Raw genomic sequence first — 25,830 nt, 5'->3', positions numbered from 1 at the left:
ATTTAGTTCAATTCTTTAAATTTTACAAATGGGGAAACTGAGACCTATGGGACTTAAATGACTTGCTCAAAGTCATCGAGGTAGGATGTGGCAAAACTTGTTCATATATGTTTAAAGGCTCCTTAGGATGCTCAAGATAATCTCTTTAGAATTTCTATCCATTCCAAAACTTGAGTTTCCTTGTTAAAAGAGGAAATATTGCATGTTGTGAATTTTACATGAAGTTGATGATCTGGCAGAGGGACCACTAGACTCTCAAAGATCCTTAACCTTTTTTGTGTGTATTATAGATCCTTCTGGCAACAATCTGGGGAAGCCCATGGAATCTTTGTCAGGATAATATTTTAAATGCATAAAATAAATAGAACTACAAAGAAAACCAAAGGTTAGTGAAAATAAAGATGTAATTTTCCTCCATCTAAGTTCACATTGGACATCTGTCCAATGGACTCCATGGAGAAGTCAGGGGCCTGTGGACTTCTCTCCCTCATCCTTTGCCTTTCTTAGCTTCCTTAACTCTAGAGGTCAGCAGTTCTCAAACTTTTTGGTCTCAAGACCCCGTTACACTCTTAAAAATGATCAAGGGCCCCAAAGAGCCTTTGTGTATGTGGATTTTATCTATTGATATTCACCATATTCAAAATTAGGACTTATTAGTTTTTTTTATCAAAACAGTTTTTCTGAAATTCCTAGACCACATTTTGACAGCTGTCATTCTGGGCATTCATCTCATTCACCAAATAATTATTATAGTTCAGGCAAGACACATACTAAATGGTGAGGAAGATGCAAAAAATATATAAGACACAGTTCCTGACCTTAAGGAATTTATCATCTGGCCCTAGAGAAGCCACGTATACAGTAACACCTCAAAAATCAGGCACAATTTCACAAGTGCCATGAGGGAATAGAACACTATAAGAATTCTGAAGATAAAGATCAGTTAATAATAACATCATATTTATTCAAGGTTTTAAGGCTTGCTAAGTACTTTCCTTACAACAACCCTGAAAGGTAGGGAGTACAATGGTTATTGTCCTGATTTACAGATGAATAACTGAAACTCAATGGGATAAAGCAACTTGCCCATATTCACATAAGTAATAGGTACTAGAATTTGAACCCAGGCCTCTCTGACTTCAAGTATAGTGACCTTTCTCTCTTCCCATAAGAGCCTCCTTTGAGGAAGGAGTCCAGCATATCAGGCCAGGGAAGACTTCATGATGGCAAATCACTTAAAGTCTGTTTGCTTCATTATTTTTGTCTCCCAGAGAGTAAGTAACACTGTCTACCTCTGAAGGACATTTTCAAACTTCTGTGAACTTGTAGAGAGGAAGCCTTCTGACATTCCTGGAAGAAAAGGACTACAAGTGAATACAGCACCAGCCCTGAAGTCAGGAGGACCTGAGTTCAAATCTGACCTCAGATACTTAAAACTTACTAGCTGTGTGACCTTGGGCAAGTAACTTAACCCCAATTGCCCTGCTCTCTCCCCCTCCAAAAAAAGCAAAAAAAGAAAAGGAAAGGACTACATAAGAAGACAATGATGTAACAAGATGCGCGATAGATGAAATGCTGCTAAATCCAAATCCAGCTCTGCTGTCTACTAACTGTGCATCCATGGAGAAGACATTTAACCTCAGTGAGATTCACATTTTAACATTTGAAAAAATGTGCAAAATGCGACCCATAGTAACCACCTCCCCAAGTACCTGTCAGGTTCAAACAAAACAATGAATGTAATGCGTTCTGCAAATGTCAAGATCCTCCAGTTATTATTATGATTATGGAAGAAAGACTTTCTACTGAGAAATCCCTTGAATCTTTTTGATCTCCTTTGTTAGGACTGTTTCTATCTACTTGGACTTGAGAGCATGGCTAAGCAGATTATCTTGAACCCCCTAAGCAAAAATCTTCCCCAGTTTACAGTTTCACAAAATAAACAGTGGCAATCCTGTGATCATCACTGCACTCCCAACTTGGACTGAGAACCTTGGTGTCTGTTACATTTGCCTGCGGTGATTATTCTTCTTTCAGATACTGGATCTTTTCAGCATCTTCCCCACGCAGAGAAGGTAGATCAACATGCAATTTTCTCTTTACTCTAAGGGCCACCAGACCTGGAAAACAAAGGCAGAGGAGGAGAGAATGTGCAATTTTGTTGAGCATCTTTCATAAATCTGAACAAGAAGAGTCCAGCTGTCTACTACATTATTCCAAAGTCACGTCCCCTTAATCTTGGAAGCTGCAGGTTGGACATCTCTATTATCATTCTCTCTCTCTGTCTCTCTCTAGGAATGCCCATGTAGCCTTCAAGGCCAGAGCAAAGACTTCATCCTTTAACTTTATGAAGTGGGCCAAATTATTTTAAACACACCCCTACATGGGGTATCTGAATGGGACTTCAAACAGAACCTGGATAAGTTTTAATCACAGATTTAGAGCAAGAAGGTACATTAGAAATCATGGGGTTCACCACCCCCATTTTGTAAATGGGGAAACTGAGAAACAGAGACTTCCCTAGGCTCATGCAACTTATAAATGTATGAGGTAGGATCTGAATTCAGTACATCTGACTCCAGGTACAGTGCCCTACCCATTACACTATGCTGCCTTTTTACAGAGGAAGATAGACTAAGTCATTGTGGGTGAGCGGGTATAATGGAATATAAGATCTTACCACCCATTAATAGGCCTCACGAGGAGCCCATTAAGGGAAGTTTGTTTAGGGGATGCTTGTTTCACACCTTTTGTTAATTTCTAATTAGGCACTGAGTCATGAGGGTTGTGATGCCTTCTGGCTCTGAGAAGTACATATAGACTCTGAGTTGGTATTTTGCTTTGGGGGCTTGCTTATGAGAAGGATCTTGTGATTACCTGGTTGAGATTCTGACTGGTCATATGTTCAGAGCTCCCTGACTGCTCAGATGTAAAGGCTCTCTAGATCCAGGGATGTATGTAAAGTGTATAACAATATTGCTTTGATTCAAGCAGTCAGAGCCTGTCTGTTGGTCTTTATTTCTCTGCTTATATTTTCTGTTTGTATTTTCTCTGAAGTTCAGGATGCTGCCTTTTCCCCTGAACTAGTGAATCAATCCTAAAAAGGATTGATGACCCTGAATAGCTATCTTTCCTCGTAAAGCTGATCTGAGAACCTGTGCTAGAAGCCATCCTGGGTGTGCCAGTGCTGTTGCTGCTACAGTGGGTCCAAATCAAGGCACGGGCACTAGAAGTCAATCACTCACCAAATATTTATTGAACAACTGTGTGCTCTTCTCTGTGCTGGGTACTGTGTTCTCTGTGCTGGGTACTGTGAGGAATATGAGAAAAGGAAATATACTCCTTCCTTGTGAGGAGCCAACAGTCTAGCTGGAGAAATAGGGCTAAGACAGTGCGAACTTTCTTTTTCTCACTGGCTACCAAACAATTGGCTCCAATGTCTTGCCACTGGGTGCTGGGAATAAAGGGAAGGGGGTGTGCATAGTGTCTTATAAGTCGTCATTGTCATCAAACAATTCCTGTTAACAGGCTCATATTATATCACTTTTCCCTCCCCTTGGTCCCCCAAAAGACTCATAGACCTTCATATTTAGTCAAATCAGCTTTCTGAAGTGACAACCAACCTTCCTATGAGTAGGGAGCCCCATTAGAACCTCAAACTCTTCTCTCTCCCTTTAATCACTTAATTTTCCATTTACTTTTACAGAAAAGAGGAATCTGTCTGCACTGGGGGCATTCTGGGCATGAGAAGCAGACTAATGCTAATAAGCATGCTGCTGTAGCTCACATTTTATATAGCGGAACTGATTGAACATCAAAATCCATTGCTTCTCATGGCCCTTTGGTCTCTATTAGGCTTCAGTGAAAGTATGAGCCATGAAGGAAGAGGGAGAGGAGAAAGAAATATTGGCACTGGAGTGAGACAGAAAATGCAAACGGAAGGATGGGCAGGTGAAGAAATGTGGTGAAGGCCAAGTGCTTTGGGAGTAGTCGTGTTGGCAAATTTAGCACTTTCTCGATGACTGTGGATCCCAAGGGAGACTGAGAAATAGAGTTTCTCAGGGTTCACTCAAATTACATAAGAGAATACATGAACTTCAGGGATGGGGGAAAGGATTATCTCCGGGTATGGAACAAAGTTTCCTCACTAACTCTTGCACATGCTATGCCCAGTTCCATCTCTGTGGTTTTGCTCACTGAAACTGTCTACCCTTTCCTTTCTACCTGTTCAAATCCTACCACAGCTCAAGTCCAACATAATCTATGAAGTACTTCTTACCTACTCTAGCCCATACTGATCTCTGACTTCCTATAGCATCTGTAATGAAATTTCAGGGACTCTAAGGGAGGGTTCCTAATTCCTCAGATCCCTCTGTTCAATTCAATGGAACTCAACTGTTTGGAAAAGAAAGAAGGCCCTTATAGCCAAGGTCTCTCATTCCCTTCAGCTAATGAGAGCCCTCAAGGTACATGTTCAGAGTTTGCTTGCATTGACTAATTTTTTAAAAGCTGCTAGATAAAAATAATTTACCAAGACTTACAATGTTTTCCCACGTGCAGAATCCAAGACTGAATGGATGGATGGTTAGATAGATAACAACAACAATGGCTAACATTTATATAGATCCTGCTATGTGCCAAGCACTGTACAAATATTATCTCACTCACAAGTCTCCGAGAGATACTATTATTATCCCCATGTTGCAGGTGAGGAATGGGAAGCAGAGGTTAAGTGGGTTAGTCAATGTCACACAGTCAGAAAGATTTAGAGCTGGGAGGAACAACGGAATTCACAGAATCCAGGACCCTCATTTTAGAGATGAGAAAATTGAGGCCCAGAGAGGTCAAGGAACTTGCCCAGAATCGTATAGCTAAAGTGTCTGAGATCCAAGTTCTTTCTTCCTCCAAATCCAACAGGTATTCTATCCACCTTCCTCTCTATTAGAAAAAATAAGACATAATTATCATTAGTACCTTGTTGGGAGCGGGAATTCCTATGGTGAATTCCCTTTATCCTTCCATTGGGTCCAAGGTAGCGGCTCCAGCTAGCCTCCTTAACTATAGTTCCTGCTGGATTCTTCTTGCCATCTTACAGCCCCATCTTCAATGTCCATTCCAACTTCAAAGCTGGTTTATGTATCAGGAAATAAAATGACTGACCCCAGCTCATCGTTCTTGAGTTTGGAAACTTTTAGGAATGGGAAGATGGGAAGCAGATTAAATAACAACTCATAGTTTCTTATTCAGTGTTTCCAAAACAAAAATTCTGTCCTTGAAATAGAGATTTCCTCAGTTATGAAATAAATCTGAGGATACTGGCCAGGATAGCTCATTTCAAACAACCTTTTAAGCTCTGTTTGCTAGTACATTGGTGAAATTTTTTTTCAGTGCTATAGCACCGAGAAACTTTGATTATTTGTAATACCCACTTAGTCCATCCATTTCATTCAGTTTTGCAACATTTTATGATGTGTTTGACTCTGGGAAATGGTGTATCTGGCACTGGAAAGCCTCATATTCCTTTATTTTTTCCTCTTTCAGATTTCCTTCCCTTTGGCATACCTTTGCAAAGGGAGTAATCTTCAGCTGACCACATGTGCTTCTCCACCCTCTGTTTCAATTTGTCCCATCTCCCAGATGTCCCATCTTCTAACTTACACAGTACAAATTCATGCCCCAGTGATGCCAAGACTTGTCATGCCCTAGCATTTTCACTGGCAAGAACCATCTCTCTGCTGAAAGGAAGCAAGTCCATTTACTGAGCCTATGAGGTCCTCTCTTGGCTTTGGAGAGACTTTCTGCACCTTTACTGACTGTTTATAATTTCAAGTGGCATTGGCTGTCTCCTAACTGACTTTATTCTTCACATGATTTTTTCTTCTATTAAAGATGACTTCCTGGTGGGCCAGTAGACTCCACTGTTCCACAGTTTGAACCTGAAGAAAGCTGTTAAGTTGCCTGTTCATCTTCAGGGCTCCTCCTTTGTACTTCTTTTATACTCCAGGCACATTCAAGATGCCCAGCCTCTCCTGCCAGGGAGGAAATCTTTTCCATACAGTTTAACTACTTCTGGTATTTGCAGGGCTTTGATGTTAGCCCTTCTTGAGTATCTGCATTAGGGAAAAGAATAAAATAGCTTTAAGATTTGCACAGTATTTTGCTTATGTTATCTCATTTAATCTTCACAACAACCCTTTTAGAGAGGTGCTATTATAATCCCCATTTTTCAGATAAGGAAACAAGCAAACAGAGATCAAGTGTTTACCCAGAGTCACACAGAGAGTATATGTCTGAGGCTGGATTTGAACTTTCTAACTCTGAATCCAGCACCCTCTCCACCATACCAGCTAGCTACCTCACACTTATTACAAGTCAATAAATTCTCAGTCATAGAACTTTGGACATCTCCAGGAACGATATTTAAGGTCAGGAAAGATCCTTCCTGGACACTTCAAATCACACCATTTATGCAAATTGACTACTCCATTTATGAATAAAGTAAGCAAGCAGATAAAATTCCCATTCACTCTCTTTCCCTGTCTGTCTTTCTCTGCCTCTGTCATTCAAGCCACCAGATCTGAATCCCAGATTTTGTACCATAATGGCCCTCCTTGGTACTCATGTTGAAATTCTCAGATCGTAAATTTAGAGCTAGGAAGGACCTCTGAATGGAAAAATCCAACCTTCTCATTTAAACAAAAAGATGTTAAAGATGTCAAATGACTTGCCCAAGGTCACACAGAAAGTGAAGAGAGGATTCAAATCCAGGGCTTATAATTCTAAATTCAGATGTTTTCCATAGAATCATGCTTCTTGTAAGGGAGAGGAGTTTGAATTTTCACCTTGATCCTTGACTTTGCTTGTTGAGCTTAGAACTAGACAGAAGGTCAGAGAAGAGGTTATGTCACAAAGTCTAAATTCCAGGTCCCCAACTTAGTCTTCTGACTTTGTAGATTGTAAGTAAGCCTCTTAAGGAACAGTATTTTACATTTCTAACTGGCTGTCCCTCTCCCCAACCTGCCTTTGGGTCATATGTTTTAGACACAAAATAACAGCACTGGCAAACTCCTTGAGGCAGTGAAAATCTGCTTTGGAGAAGACACAGTTATTACAGAATTCTTCATCGAAAAGAGATATCAAAGATTTTCTGGTCCAACCTGGTCATTTTGTAGATGGGAAAACTGAGAGCTTTTCTGACCTCATTCTGAAAGGTTGGGAATATCTTCGGTCTTCTCAGCTTCCTTTACTAATCTATTATGGCTTACCATAGGATCACAGAGCTAAGAGACCTTGGAGGTCATTGAGTCTGACCCCCTAAATTTTATTGAAAAGGAAAGTGAGATCCATGGAGTCTATGTTCACTCAAATCACTGGCATTTGAAGCCAGGTCCTGTGACTTCAGTTCTAAGGCAGTTCTAAACCTTAGATTTCCATCTTACTCTACCTCTGAAGTCAATCTATTTCTCTTTGAGGCGTGTAAGTTGTGTTTTTTTTTTCTTTACAGCAGGGCAATTGGGGTTAAGTGACTTGCCCAACGTCACATGGCTAGTAAGTGTTAAGTATCTGAGGCCGAATTTGAACTCAGGTCCTCCTGACTCCAGGGCTGGTGCTCTATTCACTGCACCACCTAGCCACCCCTGTGTAAGGAATTCTTAATTTAAAACTCTCTCTTTCCAGTTCTAAGGGATGGGAGAAGAGGAAGATGGTACAGCCCTTAGGTGTAAAATATTCTGGGTTTGGCCAGACCTCACGAGTATCCTGTCAGCACCACCCGTTGATTTACATAGTTCCAGCCTATCTTCTTTCAGCTCCAATGCAGTGCCCTGGACACAGCAGGTATTCAATTAACATTTGTTGCTAGCAACGATTATGAGAAGAATAGAGAAGCCCAGTCTTGTTTACTTTCAAATGGTAACTCTACAGGTAAATTTGCAAATGAGATGCAGCCTAGCCTGGTGGCAAGAGTCTTAGACTTGAAGTCTATAAGGCCTAGGTTCAAAACCCACTTCTCACACTTAGTAACTCTGGACTTTATATCTTAGTTTTTCCAAGTCTCAGTTCCTCTTCTGTTAAAAAAAAAAAAATCAGGGACAATTAATGTATATGGTTCCTCCATCAAAGCGTTGTTTCAAAAATTAAATATGAGTGTCTTTAAGGGACTTTACAAACTTTAAAGCATTATAATAGTAGAAGGCAATAGTATCTGGTATAGAGTAAGTACCTAATGTTTATTGAATTGAATCATCTCCAAGGCCCAAATATTAAAGTATCCCTTTTGACACTTTCTCGATGTAGCTATGTGGCACACTGGATAGAGGACAAGACTTGAATTTAGGAAAATATGAATCCAAATCCTGTCTCAGACATTTACTAGTTATGTGACTACTCCAGGCAAGTAACTTAACTGCTGTGCCTCAGTTTCCTCATCTGTAAAATGGCGATAACAATACTTACCTCACAAGGTAGTTGTCGAGATCAAATGAGATAACATGTGAAGTGCTTTGCAAATCCTAAAGAGTCATACTAATGCTAGGTTTCATTGTTATTGTCGTCATAATTATTATTTTTTCAGGAGTGTCTGTATTTGGTAGAAATAAGACAAAACAAAAAGTACTGAGAAGCTGTAAGACAACATGCAATTCCAGTGTGTGATACTAGGGATTGTTTTATCTATAACTTCTGAAGAAGTTGTCTGTAGTATGTGAATAGTTTGTCAATAGAATATTTACCCCGCTGGCACACAAAGGCTGGCCGATGTGGTACACATTGCTTAACTTCTGTCCACAGCATTTAAGGGAGAAAAGTTTAAAGCACAGACAGCATGACATATGTCCAGTCCCTAAGCTTCCTCCTGCCACACGCTATTTGTTATGAGTCATTTTGGATCTTGTCCATTGAAGTACCACTTTTCACTGGAAGCGTCAATCTGTGGTAAGGAGTACATGGTGATGGATGGACACAGGAACCACTGGAAAGATTGGCCACAAGCTTTAGTTCATTCAAATGAAATGACCTTTCAAATCTTTCTTTCTTTCTTTTTCAAATGCTTTATTAAATTCTGATTTACATCATGCATTTCTGCCAGATTTTGAGTTACAAATTTTCTCCCCATTTTGCCCCTACCCACCACCCCAAAATAGCAGTCTCAAAGGATATCCCCTCCTCCAATCTGCTCTCTCCCATATTTTCTCCCATACCCCTTTTGACTTTTCCAGTAGGGCATGGGGGATCTCTATGCCCCAGTGCCTGTATAACTTATTTCCCAATTACATGTAAAATAGTATTAATAATAGTATATACATATATATATATAAGCATTTGATTTTAAAACTTTGAATTCCAAATTCATTCCCTTCCTCCCTTGTCACCCACCCTTACTGGGAAGATAAGCAGTTCAGTATAGGTTGTACATGTGTGGCTAATGCAAAACATTAACATAGTAGATATATTGTAAAAGACTGACTATATTTCCCTCCCTCCTATCCCACCCCCACTTGTCCTATTCTCTACTTTGATCCTGTCCCTTTTCAAAAGTGGATGCTTCCAACTTCCCTCCCCCCAGCCTGCCCTCCCCTCCATCATCCCCCCTCTCATCCCCTTCCCCCCTACTCTCCTGTAGGGTTAGATATCCTATTTAGTGTGTATTTCATTCTCTCCCCAAGCCAAATTCAATGAGAATAAGGTTGACCCATTCCCTTTTGCCTTCCTATTCAAATCTTTCTTTGTCAATTTGGTTTCTCTCCATCCCATTCTGAGTCTCCCTCCAACCCCAGGGGAAGTGAGAGGTATCCCAAGACTGCTAAAAAAATAAAAAGGCCTGCTTAATTTTCATTTCTTTCTTTTGTTTTAATTTTGGGATAGATTTTGTTTTTATATCACCTTTATTTCCCAGTACACACCCCCCCCCTCCCCTGCCCAGAGAGTCATTCCTTATAACAAATAAAAAAGAAAGAAGGGGAAGGCTGTTTGGCAACACTGGCCAACACATCAATCATGTCTGATGGTATATGCAGTGTTCCAGACTCAGTCATCTTCACCTCTGCAAATAAGGGATGGAAGTGTATTCTCAGATATCTTGAATCAGCTTGGTCATTTTCATTACCATGTTTGGTTTCAACTTTTCACTGTGTTTTCTTCTTTCCTATTTACACTGTTGAACTGGTTTTTCTACTAATTGGGTCATTGTCTGGAACCTGGAATAGTGAAGTAAAGATTTTTGCTATTCTTCTTACCATACAGAGCAGACCATAAGTGTTGCCCAGGCAGCCCCTGAATGATGGGGATCTCATGAAAGAAAGAACATCCACTCAAACTGGGGAGCTGCAAACTTAGAAATTAACAAACAGTAAGCAGGGATTTTCTGAGATTTTATTCAGCACTCGGGAACTCAGACTTGAAAAGGGAGCTCCTTGTCCAGACAAAATAAAAATTGCCCTCACTGCTAGTGACATAGCCTGTCAGTCAAGGGCTGGCCCTTTGCTTTCCTGGTGAAAAAAGATCCTCTGAGTACACTGCAATTTAAAATCACGTGCTGCCTTTTCCTGATGAATTTAGCAGCTGGCTGCTGAGAGGTAGCAGATAATAGTGAAGACAAAGATAATGGAATCCCAACATCCTTTTATTAATGGGAGTGTTTGGTAGTTGGGTTGGGGGTGGGGAGGGTGGGAAGAAATGGAGGGGCCCAAGGGCCAGGGTATGTAGTGCCAGTTGTCCCTGAATTCTCTGGATTTTAGCATTCGTGGGATTTGAGAGAAAGAGAGGATTTCTTATGCAGGTCAAAGGGAATGGGTAGCCATCCAGCTAAAGAGATTTCATGCTTGACTGCTGGGAAATGGCCAAAATCATGATCTATTTGAGAGAGCAAATTGAGGAGGCAAGTGGACCAGTTTAACTCTTCCTCAGACCTGGTGGCTCTGGCTCATGTCTTGAGTAGATGAGCGAACACAGGCAGCTTCTTTATTTATCACAGGAACCCCACTGTTTCTAGAAATATCTTACTATCCAAAGAACTCTAGTGGTTAAGTTAGTGTAGAAACCATTTATACCAAAATCCTCATAGCAGCACTTTTTGTGATAGCAAAGTACTGGAAACAATGCCAGTACCCAAGGAACAAGAAAATACAGCACCAACTGTGGCATAGTAATGTAATGGAATATCATTGTGTGGTAAGAAACAGTAAACATGGGGAGACTTGTATGAACTGATGAAGAGAGAAGACTCAAGAGAATAATATGCACATTAGATATAATCACGTAAATAAAGTGAATATCAAAAGGAAGCCGAGCTCTGGGTTCTGGACAGCAGAATGAAATACACCTTCCTTCTCTTGGTTTATCAGGTTGGCATTTATTAGGGCAGAACATGGCACATGCTGTCAGACAGGGTCATGGAGTTAGTGGCTTTTACTTAAGCTGTTTACCTTTGCTACAAAGGAAGGTTCAACCGTGGTGGAGGTGAAGGTGGGGTCATATTTGGAAATGACTATGATAGAAAAAAAAAGAATCAATGAAACTTTTTTTTAAAAGATTCATTATAGAGAACAGACCACTCATGAAGATTTTTCCCCTTTCTTTCTGTCATTCTGACTGCCCTCTCTCTCCCCGTGTTGTACTCTGCTCTTTCTTCCGTTTCCTAGTATATAATCTTCCTGGACAGGTAAAGAGTTGTCTTCTTTTCTTGGCAATAATGTGTTTATGCTCTGTTTGTCGGAAAACAGAATAAAAAATAGAAGGGAACCTTGGACACCATCTTGTCCATTCTTTTGCTTCCATATAGGTGCAAGGTCAGTGAGAATCAATACCATATTTGAGGATCCACAGAAAAAGAGATTTTGCAACTGTTATGTGAATAATAGTAAATTATTCCAGAGTTTAATAGCCCTACTCAGGCATTCTCCCTTATATGGTCAGTCTAAGCCCTTTATTGTGCAATTTAAATCCTGTTCTTTTGTTTTGTCCTCAATAAAATAACCTGCCAAGGACTTCTCTTCTCTTTTCTGATTAACCCCAGTTCCTTATTTCTCCCTAGGTTTTCTTTTCTTTTCTTTTTTTGTTTTATTTTGTTTTTGTTTTTTGGAGGGCATCTGGGGTTAAGTGACTTGCCCAAGGTCACATGGCTAGTCCTTGTGTTAAGTGTCTGAGACTACATTTGAACTCAGGTCCTCCTGACTCCAGGGCCGGTACTCCATTCACTGTGCCACCTAACTGCCCCTTAGGTTTTATTTTCTAATCTCATGTGACTCTCCTGGGAGTCCTCCCTCAAATAGTCTAAAAATAATTATTTTTCTTGTCCTCTTATTCTTCCACCTTATTCCTTTCTTCATTCAACCTAGCCCCCAAATGGCACTTGGTTCTGTATGCCATTAGACCAGTAAATGGGCCTAGAGTTACTATGATGCATGAGCTTCTCCCCCATCACCATCCTTGTTCTTTTCTATAAAAAAGGACATCTGTATAAACTCCCATACCCTTTGGTTATAAGTATGAATTTGAAACTTCTGACTACGTGATTAAAATGATAATAATAACCCCAAGGAAAAAATGCCTTGTGGCCTTCACTCAACAAAAGCAGACTACAGATGTCTTTCCAAGGTGCTCTGAGTTTCCTGTAAAGAGTTAAGCTATCATTTGTTACCAACACGGTGAGCCAACTTGTTGAAGTTGACAAAGTTTTATTAGTTCTGTTTTTCCTATATTCTGCCTTTTTTTCTGAAGATGGACAAGGGGACCCTGCTACACATAACTCTAATGAATATGGTTGAGCTCTTTCCACCATATTGATGGGTGTCAGTTTCTTGGACATTATTTGGAAATCTGTAACGCGGAGCAGGCCTGTTGGTGTAGTGGAAAAAAACACTGGCCTGAGAGTCAGGAGATCTGGGCTCTAGTCCTGACTGTGCCATTAGCAAGGTATGTGACCTTGGCCAAATCACAACCTCTCTGGGCCTTGGGCATCTTCAAGCTGTAAAATGAGGGGGTTGGACCAGAGCTCTCTAAGGCCCCTTTACAGGCACAATCTTCTAGGATTCCAGGACTCTAATCTCTCTTGTACCAAGAGAATGCCAAAATACTCCAGTTGCTACGCCAGAGGAAATAACTGTAATTCTGCCTGCTTCATATGCAGTCAAGAGACTCACATTTGGCTTCTCTAGATCTTAACTATTCAAGATGTGTAGAGCCCCAGCCTCCATACCTGAAGTATGTAAAATCCCTGGGAAATTAATTTCAAAGTTGACGCTCAGCCAGTAGCAAACTCCAAGCCTTGCTCCCCAAGTCTCAGATTCAGCGTCATCCAGAGCTCTATTTAAAGTGGTATGTTTTTTTTGCTTCATTTGTTTAAGTGGCAGAATTTTATGATATTTTAACATTCATAAGCATTCGTGATCTAAACACATCTCTATGATCCAGGAGCGTGTGAGGTAATAAGCAGAATGGAATTCATTTTCTTTTAGATTTTATCTGCTAGTTAATGGAAGGTCTTCCCCCTCTTATGATTCTGAAGTTAGTTGGAGAGAGCAAAGATTGGGGAGGCAGGAGCTCTGCCCCTGATCCCAGTCTTAAATCCCCATGATTTTGTACTAATTCACAAGATCTTTTCACCTCGTTTGTATCGCTGATGAAATGCAAGTGACATTTGAGAACGCTACAGATTTTCCATTCTTTGTTGTAAGTCTGGGAATGATTTCATGATTCCTACTATTGTCACCGATCTTTCTGATAACATATCAACTTTTAAATTTGGAATTTTCCAACTTAAACAATACATCTTCCATACAATCTAAGGCTAATCATCTTTTTCTCATACAGGATTGGGGATTTAGGGCTAAAAGGGAGATCAGAAGTCATCTATTCGAACCCCCTAATTTTACAGATGAGGAGACTGAGGCTTATTATGGTGAAATGCTTTGCTCAAGGTCATATTGGTATAATAAGTAGCAGAGGCAGGATTACAACCCTGAACCTCAAATGCCTAATCCAGTACTCGAATTTCCCCAGTACTATGGTGCCTCTCATTGGTTAGATTGCTACTGTGTTTTTCATTTAGAATCTTTCAAGGGACTTAAGCTGTGCCTTACTTATCTAGCATTTTAGATATATACAGGCTGTAAAATGTGACTAGGAAAGAAAACAGAATTAGCAGGATTTGAACAAATTTAAGGCAGTTAGGTGGCACTACACTTGGAATCAGGAAGACCCATCTTCATGAGTTCAAATCTGGCCTCAGATACACTTACCAGCTGTGTGACCCTGGGTAAGTCACTTGACCCCATTTGCCTGAGTTCCTCATCTGTAAAATCAGCTAGAGAAAGAAATGGCAAACCACTGGAGTATCTTTACCAAGAAAACCCCAAATGGAGTCAAGAAAAGTAGAAGAGCAAAAAACAAATCTAACAACCAAATCTCAGTACTGGAGAGAAGAAAAATGAAGCATACTTGCTTCCTGTTGGTAGAGGTAGAAAATCACAGAGATATAATGTTGTACACACTGTCGAACAATATCATGAATTTAGTCGTTTTGGGTTAACTATTTTCCTTTGTTACAAAAGGAGAGTTCAATACTGATTATATCTGGAAATTACTGGTGTACTAACAAAAGACATCAAGTAAAATTTATTTTAAAATATTTAAATCCATATATGGAATAGTTGGTAAGCAAGCATAAGTACATTCAATTGGAACTCAGGTAAAACGTGTTTATGTCTAAGTTGTAGGTAGGTATCATGCCCTATTTAGCTCCTGGAATTTAATTGAGCCACAGAAGAATTTTTGAGAGTTGTGGTGTTTGTCTCCAGGCTTTTCTCTCATTGGAAAAGACATCCTCTCTGACACTTTCCCATCTCTTCTCCCCTCTCTTAACTTTTTAGGCCCTTAAGGATTAAGACAATCCTTGAATTTAATCAAATACTGATTGTTTTACAACATTAGAATATTTAGTGCCTCTTTATGAGTGACTGTAAATTATGCTCTGCAGGAGACTTGAGTAAAAAAAGATGTTTACAGAAAATTAAAACGTGCCTTCTACCAGACAACAAAATGTTCAGATAAAGAATGAAAAAAAGAAAATCAAACCCTGGTCAGTCGTTCTGATGGTTTGCTTCCACTGTGGTAAATACAGTGACTGAATTTGTCATTTTTTTTTATCATGTAGAAGCAATCTATTTTCTTTTCCCTTGGAGAGATACATCAACATTAGAAATACTTATCAAAAGTTTTACTTGTTTATTTAACCACAAAATAGAAAATGCAAACTAAGTTAGAAATAACCAATTTCTTATCATATGCTTTTTAAAAATATGTAAATTTTGTAAAAATGCAACCAATATAAGGTTAATAGTGATTAAGAGTTACCCTAGAAACACTGAATTACTATCAATGAAATGAAATGATTTCTTTAGTAGGAAGCTATACTCTGGAAATTCAGGTAACACCCAGCCAACCTAAATGTAAGCAATTTTTTTCTTTGCAAAGCTTGCTTAACAGCGTTCATCTGTTTGTCCCTAACTGTTTCTATCTGGAAAACCAGAATTCATGAGTAAAGGACAATCCAATTCCAACAGGATCTGCAAGCAGACATTCGTTTTCTAAATCCTAAAGAAAGAAGACACATCTTTGAGAAATGCCTTTCAAGACATTACATGAAAACTAAGATTCCAATCCTGGGAGCTTGCCGTCTTCCTGACTGTCCCAAAAGTCGAGTTGAAGGCCATGTTTAAATACTCTGTGGTGTAACTGCTAGGGAGGATAAAAGATTTCGTGTTGTTATGATTTGAGAATTGTACTTTGGCTCTATTTCTCATGTTCTCTTTCATATGAAGTGAGCTCCAATTGAACCCTTCTTCGGAGATGGGTCCCTGATATATTTTTCCCCCTTATAAGGAAGGGCACTTGTTTAATCAAGTCCCTGGAGGACTAGGAGCAAGCTCTGGGGCATTTCCACCATTGAGAGTCAGTCTCCAGGCTCCTTTTTCCATTATTTCCACAAGACTACATGTATTATATAGGCAATGTTATTGAAAGAACTGGGCCCATTTTTGTGCTGACTCAGCACATGGTTTCTCTTTTCCAGATTGCTAAAAACAACTTCCTTCTGGGGGCAACAGCTTCAGAGTAAGCAAAAGGCAGAGAAATACAGAAGAGTCTTAGTTCCACCTTCCAGACTTGAAGAGTCCCCAAAGCATAGTGTAAAATCCCAGAGAAATGTTTCAAGTCCATTTAATTTTTAAAGAAAAGAAAAAGAAAAACCTCTTGGGGAGTGAAGTCCCAGAAAGTTTTAACTGCTTGTATTTCACAAAAGCAATACACTAAGTTGTGTTTGTCCCAGATTGCTTTTCCAAATACATGGCTTTCTTACAGCTTTTAAAGTCCTGGACAAAAAAAAAAAAGCACAAACCATAGGTTATAGCTAGGGTATGTTTGTCTGGATCAAATGTGTACAGTATGAAAAGGAAGTGTGAGTTAACACATGAAATGGTCATAAAGGGACCTATAGCCCAGGCCAGGTCTGGGTCACCACACTTCATTCCTTTCCCCCTGCCCATTCATTTCTTGGAGTATTTGGAAACAGGGGTGTGTGATGCCTAAATACACACACTTGGGAACACAAATGGGAGGCTGCACGTCCCTGCCCTGACATGTTTTCTTGGCATTTCTCTTGGTCTCAGGTCCCTTTCAGATATACTTAGCCAGCAAGCTTTGGCATTCAGAGTTCCTGGGGGTTGCAGAGTAGCCAGGTAAAGTAATTTTGAACCCCAGTTCTGCTTAGGCCTTCTGTGTTTTTATCATTTCAGAAGACAGTGCCTGCCTGCCCCGACTCCCTAATCAGAGCATTTTGCTATTTAAGGAGAGCCCTGCAGTTGGCATTCCAGAGCATAAGGACCACCAGCCGAGCTTTAAACAAGTACAGATGTGAAGAGCAGGGGAGACAAGGGGACATTCCTTTTCCCTCCCCATGCCTGAAGCCAAGGAAGGTACAAACATGCTGGAGGCCTGGGCAGCAGGGCATGCAGGAAGCTCACTGCTTTGCTCCCCAGCCATCATGTCCCAAGCTCCCTTTGTCTGCTGGTCTGAAGGATGCCCACTGGGTTGGGGCAAGGGAAGTCTCAGAGAGAGCCATGATTCTGGGGTTCAGGGACCAAGATTCTTAATTTTGAAAGCATTCTAAGGCCCTAGGAGCTGACTCACACCATGTCAGGTAAACCAACCCCAATCTTCCTGTAGAAATTTCCCCAAAGTGGTCTCTATCTGTTTGTCCAATGCACTGGACTTCAAGCATCTCAACAGAGGGCTGCCTTTCTCAACCCACAGCTTCATGATCTGTAATTCCTGTCCCTCAAAGGTCTCACCTGGGACTTCAGACAACCAATAAGCAGAGCCAAATAACCAATCCTTTTTTCAGAGACATAGCAGTGAGCTACTCTGAGGCTTAGAAGATGGCAGCCATTGGTGAACATGAGATGGGACAGTAAGGGAGCACAAGACAGATCAAAGAATCAGATAAGGACTTTCCCCCACACCTCACTTTGTACCCCCATCCTTAGTAAAAATAAATAAATAGAAACACCCAGGTCAAGGGCCAGTCTACCCATTTGAGAAGTGAGCTATTAGGCAGGGTGTTGAGGACATAGTCCCAGACCTCAAGGGGCATAAGAGCCTGAGTTTGATTCTCCTAATATTATTCATGTGCTTGGAGGGAGAGAATCCAACCCTAAACCAATTCCCATTCTTGACTCCGAACTCTTTGGCTAAAGAGAGTGGTACTTGTTTTCTAGGAAGGGTGGGGTTCCTGTCTGAAGGTATCAGGTAGTCAAACTTCTCTGCCTGCTGTTCATGGGGTGGGTGGATGGAGGTAGGGAAACTAATTTTCTCTGCTGTCTCCAGAACAAGAGTCTGGAATCCCAAGCCCAGATTGACTTCACAACCACTGCTATCCAGATTACTGACTCTCAATCCTTCCTATCCCTAAGCTAAAATGGTAGGGGGTGAAACTAAGAACCTGAGTTGCTTACAATACGTTCCTGTCTTTCTCTTTTCTGGAAAGTCACCATATAAGCAGGCAGACCATCTCACTCTCCTCATCTGTTCTCCACTTCTGCCACCCTTCTTAGAGTCTCCTACCCATCAGGGATCCAGCAAGGATCCCAAGGAAGATCCCAGCATGTGATCCCAACAGCACGTGCTGTCCACATGCTCGCTCCCATTCCCCACTTGGCCCGGGCTTCATAGTCCCTAACCTCCAAGTGTCCTAGTCTCCCTCTCAGGGTCAGCCCCATTTCTTCCATTTTGCCCCTGGGAGAATGATGAAAGAATGAAGGGTCTTCTCCTCCATCCCCATGGCATGATGTGGAAGAAGAAAAAAATAAAGACCCTGGCTTTAAGCCTCAGAGGACCAAGTTCGAGTTCTGACTCAGCAACTTAGTGTGACTTTGGACAGGCACTTTTAAACAAGCATCTTTGGACCTCCGTTTCCCTTTATGTAAAATGAATGCGTTGACTTCCAGCTCTAAATCCTTTGGGGCTATGGGTCACTTCCTTCTTCTATACCCACCCCTAGCCCCATCGCCGGAAGATTCCTTCTCTCCAACCCCCAACACCCCCCCCCCCCCCCCCCCCCCCCCCCCCCAAAGCTTAAAACGCGGTAGTATCTCTTCACCCAAGCAACAACAACCTAAGAACTCTTCTCCTGTCATTTCCGGACCCTTCCTGGCTTCAGTTACCCATACCTGCATACGCACATGCTACTTCCCCACCTTGAGTTTCTTTCGCCCCAATCACATCTACCTGAATCTCACGACGTTCGAGCGCCGATTCCCAAGCCTTTCTACTCCCCATTTCAAAGAAACAGAAAGAGAACGAAAATGGGCTCAGTAGCTCAGAGAGGCTGGAAGGCTACACCTAACCCTATAATTCGTCCCTCCTCCACAGATCCGGTCTTTTTTCTCCCTTTCCTATCATCGGAAACCCGCCTGCTAGCCCGCGCGTTTCTGAGTCTTTTCCTGTCACCCCCGAGAGCCAGGGACCCCAGCACACCCCCTCAACCCCTGCTGATAGCGTAGCGTGGCCTTCTCGTCTGAGAGACGGCGGGGACAGCATGGGGAGGGAGGGAACCAGAGAAGGAGGTGCAGAGGGCACCTCGGCGGCCCACACGGGCACCAGCGGAGGCGCAGCTCGGCAGAATCCCCGAGTCTACCTGGAAGTCTCAAAGCCGCTGGAGGAACGGTCTCCCTGGTACTGATCTTCTCTCCGGGCATAGAGGTGGAAAGAGGAGCTCTCTCGGCAAGGGAGGGAGAGAAGAACAGCTCTGCAAATGCTCCTTCTTGCCGGTGGCCATGCCCTCCTTCGTCTCCAGGAAAATGCGAGCGCTGCGGTCGGTGGTCTCTGAGGAACAGAGAGTGAGAGCGCGCACGAATCCGGGACAGGTAGGCGGGCAGGGTGGACGGCGGCAGCGGAGGAGAAGAGATTCTGGGCTGAAGAGGCTAGCAGCCTCTGGTCGGGCCAGGAGGAGCGGGCTGGAGGGTGCTGTGCCACCTGATGAGGGAGAGGAAGAGCAAGGTCCTCCGCGCAGCACCCCTGCTGAACCCGCGAGCACCTGCAACCTTCCTCCAGCGCGCAGCCTGGGGAGCAGGGAGTTCATCTCCACCCCCGGGTTCACGGTAGGGTCACGGCCACAAACAAAGGCCAGACAGCGGAGCCCTAGGCGCCGCCGAAGTGTGGGAGGGGGTGTTAACACCCTCAGCAGCACCCAGTACCTTTCCAGGCGAGTTACCTTGTTTCTGGAGTCTGGGAGTTCCTTTCTGGGATGGACATAAACTACGGACTCAGAGAATACGTAGAGGTTATTTTCTGACTGTGTGGCTCTCTCCTATTACTTTTTAGAGATGAATTAGACAACACATTCGGACATGCCCCGTTCACGTTTCCTCTATGTGCATGGACTTCTCTCAGAACCTAATTAAAAAGCAGAAACTCGAAGAAAAAAGTGAATGTATCGAACCATATTTTGTTAAGGGTACGACAATTAACCAGAGAGGTCCAGAAATTAAACTGTCAGCAATAGGGCCTACGTACATTAGATTTGCAGAACCGAACGAGTTTTCCCCATGTTTTTCTTCTTTTATTTTAAAGCAAAGTTTTGCTGAACAAATTTCCCTACAGCAAACAAAGCCAGATAATTTAGTTTTCCTCCTAATGAATTCTCTAAGTTATCCCCCTGAACAGTGTTTAGAATAGTTACTGGACACATCAGGACCCACATATTTTGGTGAGCTGCTAGATATCTGTGCAAATAATTATATTTTCATTGTTTTTTTTTATCGTGTCTATAGGAAGAGTGAATCAGTTGATGTTACTTAATGAAAGAATTCAACTGTCCTTTCATGAGAGAATCTCAGCTATTCCCCAGCAAGAAGACACAAGCAACAAAATGGATCATCTTTTTTAAGTTAAAAAAAGTGTTTTTTTTAAAAGGGGTTCCCCATAGTCTGAAGCAAGTTTTGCAAAATTTTCTGATGATTCAAAAGAGGGTAGCTGACTTAGCCCAAGTTAACCTTAATTTTTTTTCTTAATTTTTACAGAGCCAAAATTTAGAACACACGTTTAAGACAAAGAGAATAAGATATCCTTACTGGGAACTGAATTACCCATGTGTGATTCTCTCAAGTCTGAAACTGAGAAGACAGAAAAAATCTGACACCTCATTAGATGGTAGATGCTGAAAAACCATGACTACAATGAGCTCTGTCCCTGAATTTATTGTGAACTAATACATGCATAAATGTGCCGTTGGCGAATAGTATTTGTTATTTGTAGCTATCTCATCAATGGCATCAACCACTTCAAAGACTTTTTTTTTTTACAATTAGTTAATTAGTGAGCTGATTACTGAAATCTCCTACTTTCTCCTGACCCCCTTTTAGTGGTTAGTTACTGAGTTACCTATTTAATTTGTGGGCAAAATGATGTGTAATGATTTTTAATCAGCTTCATGTATAAGTGGCTCAGTCAAAAGTGGGGTACAGGGTTTCCCAATTGCTTTCTGTAATTGGCTAGAACCCAAAGCCAAAGTATACATAACTAGCTGCCTTAAAATCACAATAAAGGGAAGAATTTACAAAATCTAAGCAATCTCATGTGTGAAGTGGGCTATGTCATTTACTTAGTTTTCCAGCCCTGATGAACAGTTTTTCTCCACCTAATTAAACACATTCTCTGACATTCTGGAGCTGTATTTTGTTTTATGTAACTTGGATTCCTTGCCAAACTTTAAGAAAAGAACAAATATATACTTCACCTAACTCCTTAAGTATTCATTCTTTCATTTGGATCCAATCATAGGGCGCTAATGCCTCCTTCCAGAAAGCTACCATAGAGACTCTTTAAAAAAAAATACAATTATATAGATCAGTAGTTAGTTTGCTTTAAAATGACTAGAGACTAGACATATAAATTTCCTGGGATTAAGAAAAGAACCATAAATCTATTCTGTGCAACTGGCTTGCCATCTTTTTTTTAATGTGAGATAAATTATAGCACATAAAAATCCCTTATATCTAGTTTATTATAAGGGAATCATTTTTGTTGTTGTTGCCAGAGAGGTCCCCAATGGTGAATTTTATTGTAGCTTAGATACTTGTTAAATCTGGGTGATTAAACAAGCACCTTTAGACTAAGCCCCCTTGAGAACTCCTATTCTTCCTCACAATATTCTACTATTGAGAAATATATGTATATATAATATATATTTCAAACACACATTTGCTGGAATCAGTTGTGAGCATAGCTAAGAATTTCCCCCAAATAACTATGTTCCAAACAAAAAAAAAAAAAATGAAGATCTGAGATCGGGGGGAGCATCTAAAAATGCTCCCTGTCAGCACACAGAGAACAATCCAAACCAAAAATCATGTTTCTGCAATTACTTTTTGCTGTCTGTTTTGTGCTGTTTGCCCTCTGCAAGGAAGCTAGAACCAGCCATTGACCAGCTTTGCACAATTACATGTACATGTACTTTTCAGTTATAGCCTTCAGTTATAATCTTTTTCTTTTTTTTCTTAAAGAAAGAAAACCTTAAGCTAAGCTAAAATGCATGAGAATCTATATGTTTATTAATTGGGGAATTCAACTTATCTTCCCCTTGCTATTCATCTGAAATTAATTAAGTGTGTAGAATTACAAGGTGGGTGTATCCAAGCCAGCAGGCCTTGGCTCTCGCTAATCAAAAGGGCATTTGTTGAATGAACACAATTTAGTTAAGGTTAATCCAGTGAAGAGGATACCTCCCTGGTCTTAATTACTCTAGGTGATAGATTGTGAACTGAGAAAGTAGGAAGGAAGGGAAATTCTGTCCTACTGAATACCAGGCTTTTCTAATTTAATTTAGCCCTCTGTTTTCCCAGAAGCAAACAGTTTCCAGCCAGAGAGACTGAAGACCTTCTGAGTCCCCTTTCATTCAAGGTGGGAGGGGAGGGAGGGGGAAAAGGCATGTAAGAAAATAAAAACTAGGAGAACCTGAAAGTTTCAAAAATGCAAAAGGTAACTTGTTATTTATAGACGTGTCAATTTGTTGATTTGATCTTAGCTCAAGTTCTTTTAGAACTTCTTGACCCTGACTAGCTGACTGCTCAGTCCTCAGCTTTTGCATGCCCGAGTAAATGTGGAGGGATTGAGGTCTGCCGGAATAAATGAGAGAAGTCCATATGCCTCCCGGACTGGATGGCTGAAACAGCTGCATCCGAAAGTAGGACACTAACATGTAGTATTAAATTATACTGAAAAGATGTTTAAAATTATGGAGAGGCTGCAATGAGATTGTAAGCAGATACATCACCGAAGGTGTGGTCTGGGTGAAGAATGGCCACATAAGAGATAACATCCGTTAGAACCTACACAACAGGCTTTATATAGTATTAGTACATTATTAATATAGTCATTTCTAAATAACTAAATCCGCCTTCATGGGGCTGCATCTACATACTGTGGGTGATGAGATCCTCACTTTCTGTCAAGATCCTTTAGACAGAATCTGTAAGGAAGCTATTTTAAATGTAATGCTTTGGTGGTGGTGTTTTTGTTTTTCTTATGTTTTCCCCCACCCCTGGAAACAAGAGTTATATTTCCTTATTTATTTATTTTTGTTCCTTTCTAAGGTAAATCTTTTGAATAATTTGTCTTCTATATACATAATGTCCAGAAAAACTTAGCAAGTGCTTTGCCTTATTTTTCAGCCTCATGATATATTTCTGCTAAAGTAGGGATTTCTGTTTCTGATTTATTAACATTTGATCCCCTGGTTTCCTGCCATTGATCAAGCTTAATACTTAGCTCAGCTGATGAGTTTTATATGAAATCTGATATTTCAGGAAGAGGGGAAAGTTAGTACCATTTTAAAAATATTTTCTATCCTAAGTCTTTTAGGAGTCTAGCATGCAAAGAAGACACCTAGCAAAAGCAGGCACTATTTTTTTTTTTACCACATTTCCCTAGTATATAAACTTTTTGGAAGTGAAACATATTTATCAATAGAGCAGATGTTTGTACAGTGTCATTCATATCCTGTAAACTGTATACACATTTACACCCAACTGCCCAAACATGGTTTCACCCTACTACTGACCAGCTGTCTACCAGGCAATCTTTAGTTAAGTCACGGTCAATAAGGTCAACTCCCTGGGAACATCTGTATTTGATCAATTTGCCTGAAATGGGGACCTTCCTAATTCCTGATTATCCCCAAAGTCTCTTAAGAGCTAACAATGATAATAACTGATTCACCACCATCCAACACTTCTTTCTAGAAACCTTGTCTTCTTTCACCATCCCAAAGTGCCCACTCTCAAATTCCATGCTGATGAACTGAGCTGAGGGTAGTTTGTAGTCACTAATCCTGCAAATGGATTAATAAACCATTGGGAAATTTCAACTTCATGCCCCTCTGGAAAGAGTCTGTCCTGATGCAATTCTAATCATTGCTAAAAGGCAATCCTTTTTTTTTTTTTTTGTCTTGTTAATTAATTGGGGTAGCAAGAGAATGTAATAAATAAAACCCAACAACAAAGCCAATGTCAGTTTTGACAAGATTTCACTCCCCTTCAGAACATGGGTGGAGTAATTTTGGCTTCCATAATGTTGCCACACTCTTGGATTGCAGAAGAATAGAGGATTATTTGATTGAGTTTACCCAGTTCTTCTTCTGCCAAAGACTTCAGATCAGTGTCATTAACAAATTATTCCAGTGCTGCCGATCCTGCAAAGAACAAAGTGAGAACCTCTTCATTTTGAAAAGGCAGTTACCACTTCAGAAAGTTCTCTGGGGCAATCTGACAGTCCAGAGGTTTTAAGTTAATATGCAGAGTCTATATTTTTAATCACCCTAATATAACAACTTTTTTAAAGCTGAAAGCAAAGTTAAGTATTCATTTCAGCGCAAATTTTGAAATTAAAGTTTGTTTCCCATCAGGAAATATAAAAGAAGATATTAAATCTAGTCATATCAATCTCTAAAGAATGGGCATCCTATCAAAAGGTAATTTACAGCTAACAGTCTTCTCAGAGGTTGTCATGGGGAGAGCACTTTGTAAATAAGCATGAGTGGTTATGACAGAAGTAAGCAACAAATATTTCCAGTGAACTGCTTACAAAATCTGTTCACAAGTTAAAAAAATACACAAGTCCAACTGTTCTTCACACTTAAAGCTGTTGCTATGGATGATGACTGTTATTACTGTGAGTAGGTGAAGCTGAAAAAAATAAATCAATACATGTTGAGTGTTAAATGAGAGAGGCAGCCTAGTCATGGAAAGAGAGCTGGGCTTGATGTCAAGTGAGATCTGGGTCCAAATGCCCTCTATGATACCAATGAGTTGTGTGACCCTGCTTTCGGTCTCAGGTTCCTCATCTGTCAAATGGAGGTAATAATAGCTGTCCTACCTACCTGGAAGTGTTCTTATGAGCTCCTATGAGATAATGTAAAGCAATTCACAAACTTCAAAGTGTATGTAAAGTTTCAGGTATTATTGTTTTTATATGGAAATCGCTGAGCTAGATATTGTAAGGGATAGATGAGTAGTGGGGGAAAAAAAAGGGCTGAGAGTCTCAAAGAGCTCCTAGTCTAGTTAGACAGGCCATATGAAAAGTTGAGTAACAATATTTCAGTGCTTCTTTGTCTTGTTAATTAATTGGGGTAGCAAGAGAGGACTCTGATTTCCTTGGTGTAGATGGACCCTCCACCAACACCGAGCGCAATCTTTATACAGCTAAACAGACAGTCTTCAAAGCTGCTGTGACCAAAAAAAAAAAAAAATTCACATTCTATGTAGAATCCTATGGCTATTCTGGTGACAAGCCTCTCCAAACTTAGATGCCAGACTTACAGTCTATACAGGTCCACACTCCAAGCTTTTCCAATTTGGTCCAAGCTACCAGATTTTGTGCTTTTCTGCCAAAGTCTTTGAGAACTTAGAGTTATCTCCACATCCTAATGAAGCATCTGAACTTTGGTGGACAGTGACATCAATCCTGGAAGGGTAGGTCCTGATGAGTTGTTTGAGACACATATAGGTTAAATGGCATGATAAGATTATAGCTTTGGAGCCAAAATGGATCTTGGTTATGGAGCTAATAAGGGTCAAAAATTTGAACTAAGAAAACAACAATAATCAACATTTATGTAACACCCTAAGGTTTGCAAAACACTTTTGAATTATTATCTCATTTTGTCTTTACAATAACTCTGGGAAGCAGGTGCTATTATTATCCATTTGCAAAATAACAACTAACAGATGAGGAAACTGAGGCAGACAGAGAGGTACACAACCAATAAGTGTATGAGGCAAGATG

At 40.7% G+C, this 25,830-nt stretch overlaps 1 protein-coding gene across 1 annotated transcript in view; it reads right to left on the bottom strand.

Annotated features, from left to right (window-relative positions):
• Window positions 1-940: 940 nt before the first annotated feature.
• LOC138148882 (uncharacterized) overlaps window positions 941-25,830 on the bottom strand; it is a 25,855-nt gene continuing 965 nt past the window's right edge. The window contains exons 2-4 of the mRNA XM_069071778.1: window positions 19,187-19,858; window positions 4,975-6,110; window positions 941-2,120 (exon numbers count right to left, since the gene is read on the bottom strand). Of these exons, the coding sequence (XP_068927879.1) occupies window positions 19,196-19,858 (663 nt within the window). The 3' untranslated portion in view covers window positions 941-2,120; window positions 4,975-6,110; window positions 19,187-19,195. The remainder of the gene's footprint in view (window positions 2,121-4,974; window positions 6,111-19,186; window positions 19,859-25,830) is intronic.

Source organism: Petaurus breviceps, unplaced genomic scaffold (genome assembly GCF_028583685.1).
Source record: "Petaurus breviceps papuanus isolate PSGF00001 unplaced genomic scaffold, PetGlider_PUasm1.0 90842, whole genome shotgun sequence".
Taxonomy (NCBI): Eukaryota; Metazoa; Chordata; class Mammalia; order Diprotodontia; family Petauridae; genus Petaurus; species Petaurus breviceps.
This window is presented reverse-complemented; position numbering and strand designations above follow the sequence as displayed.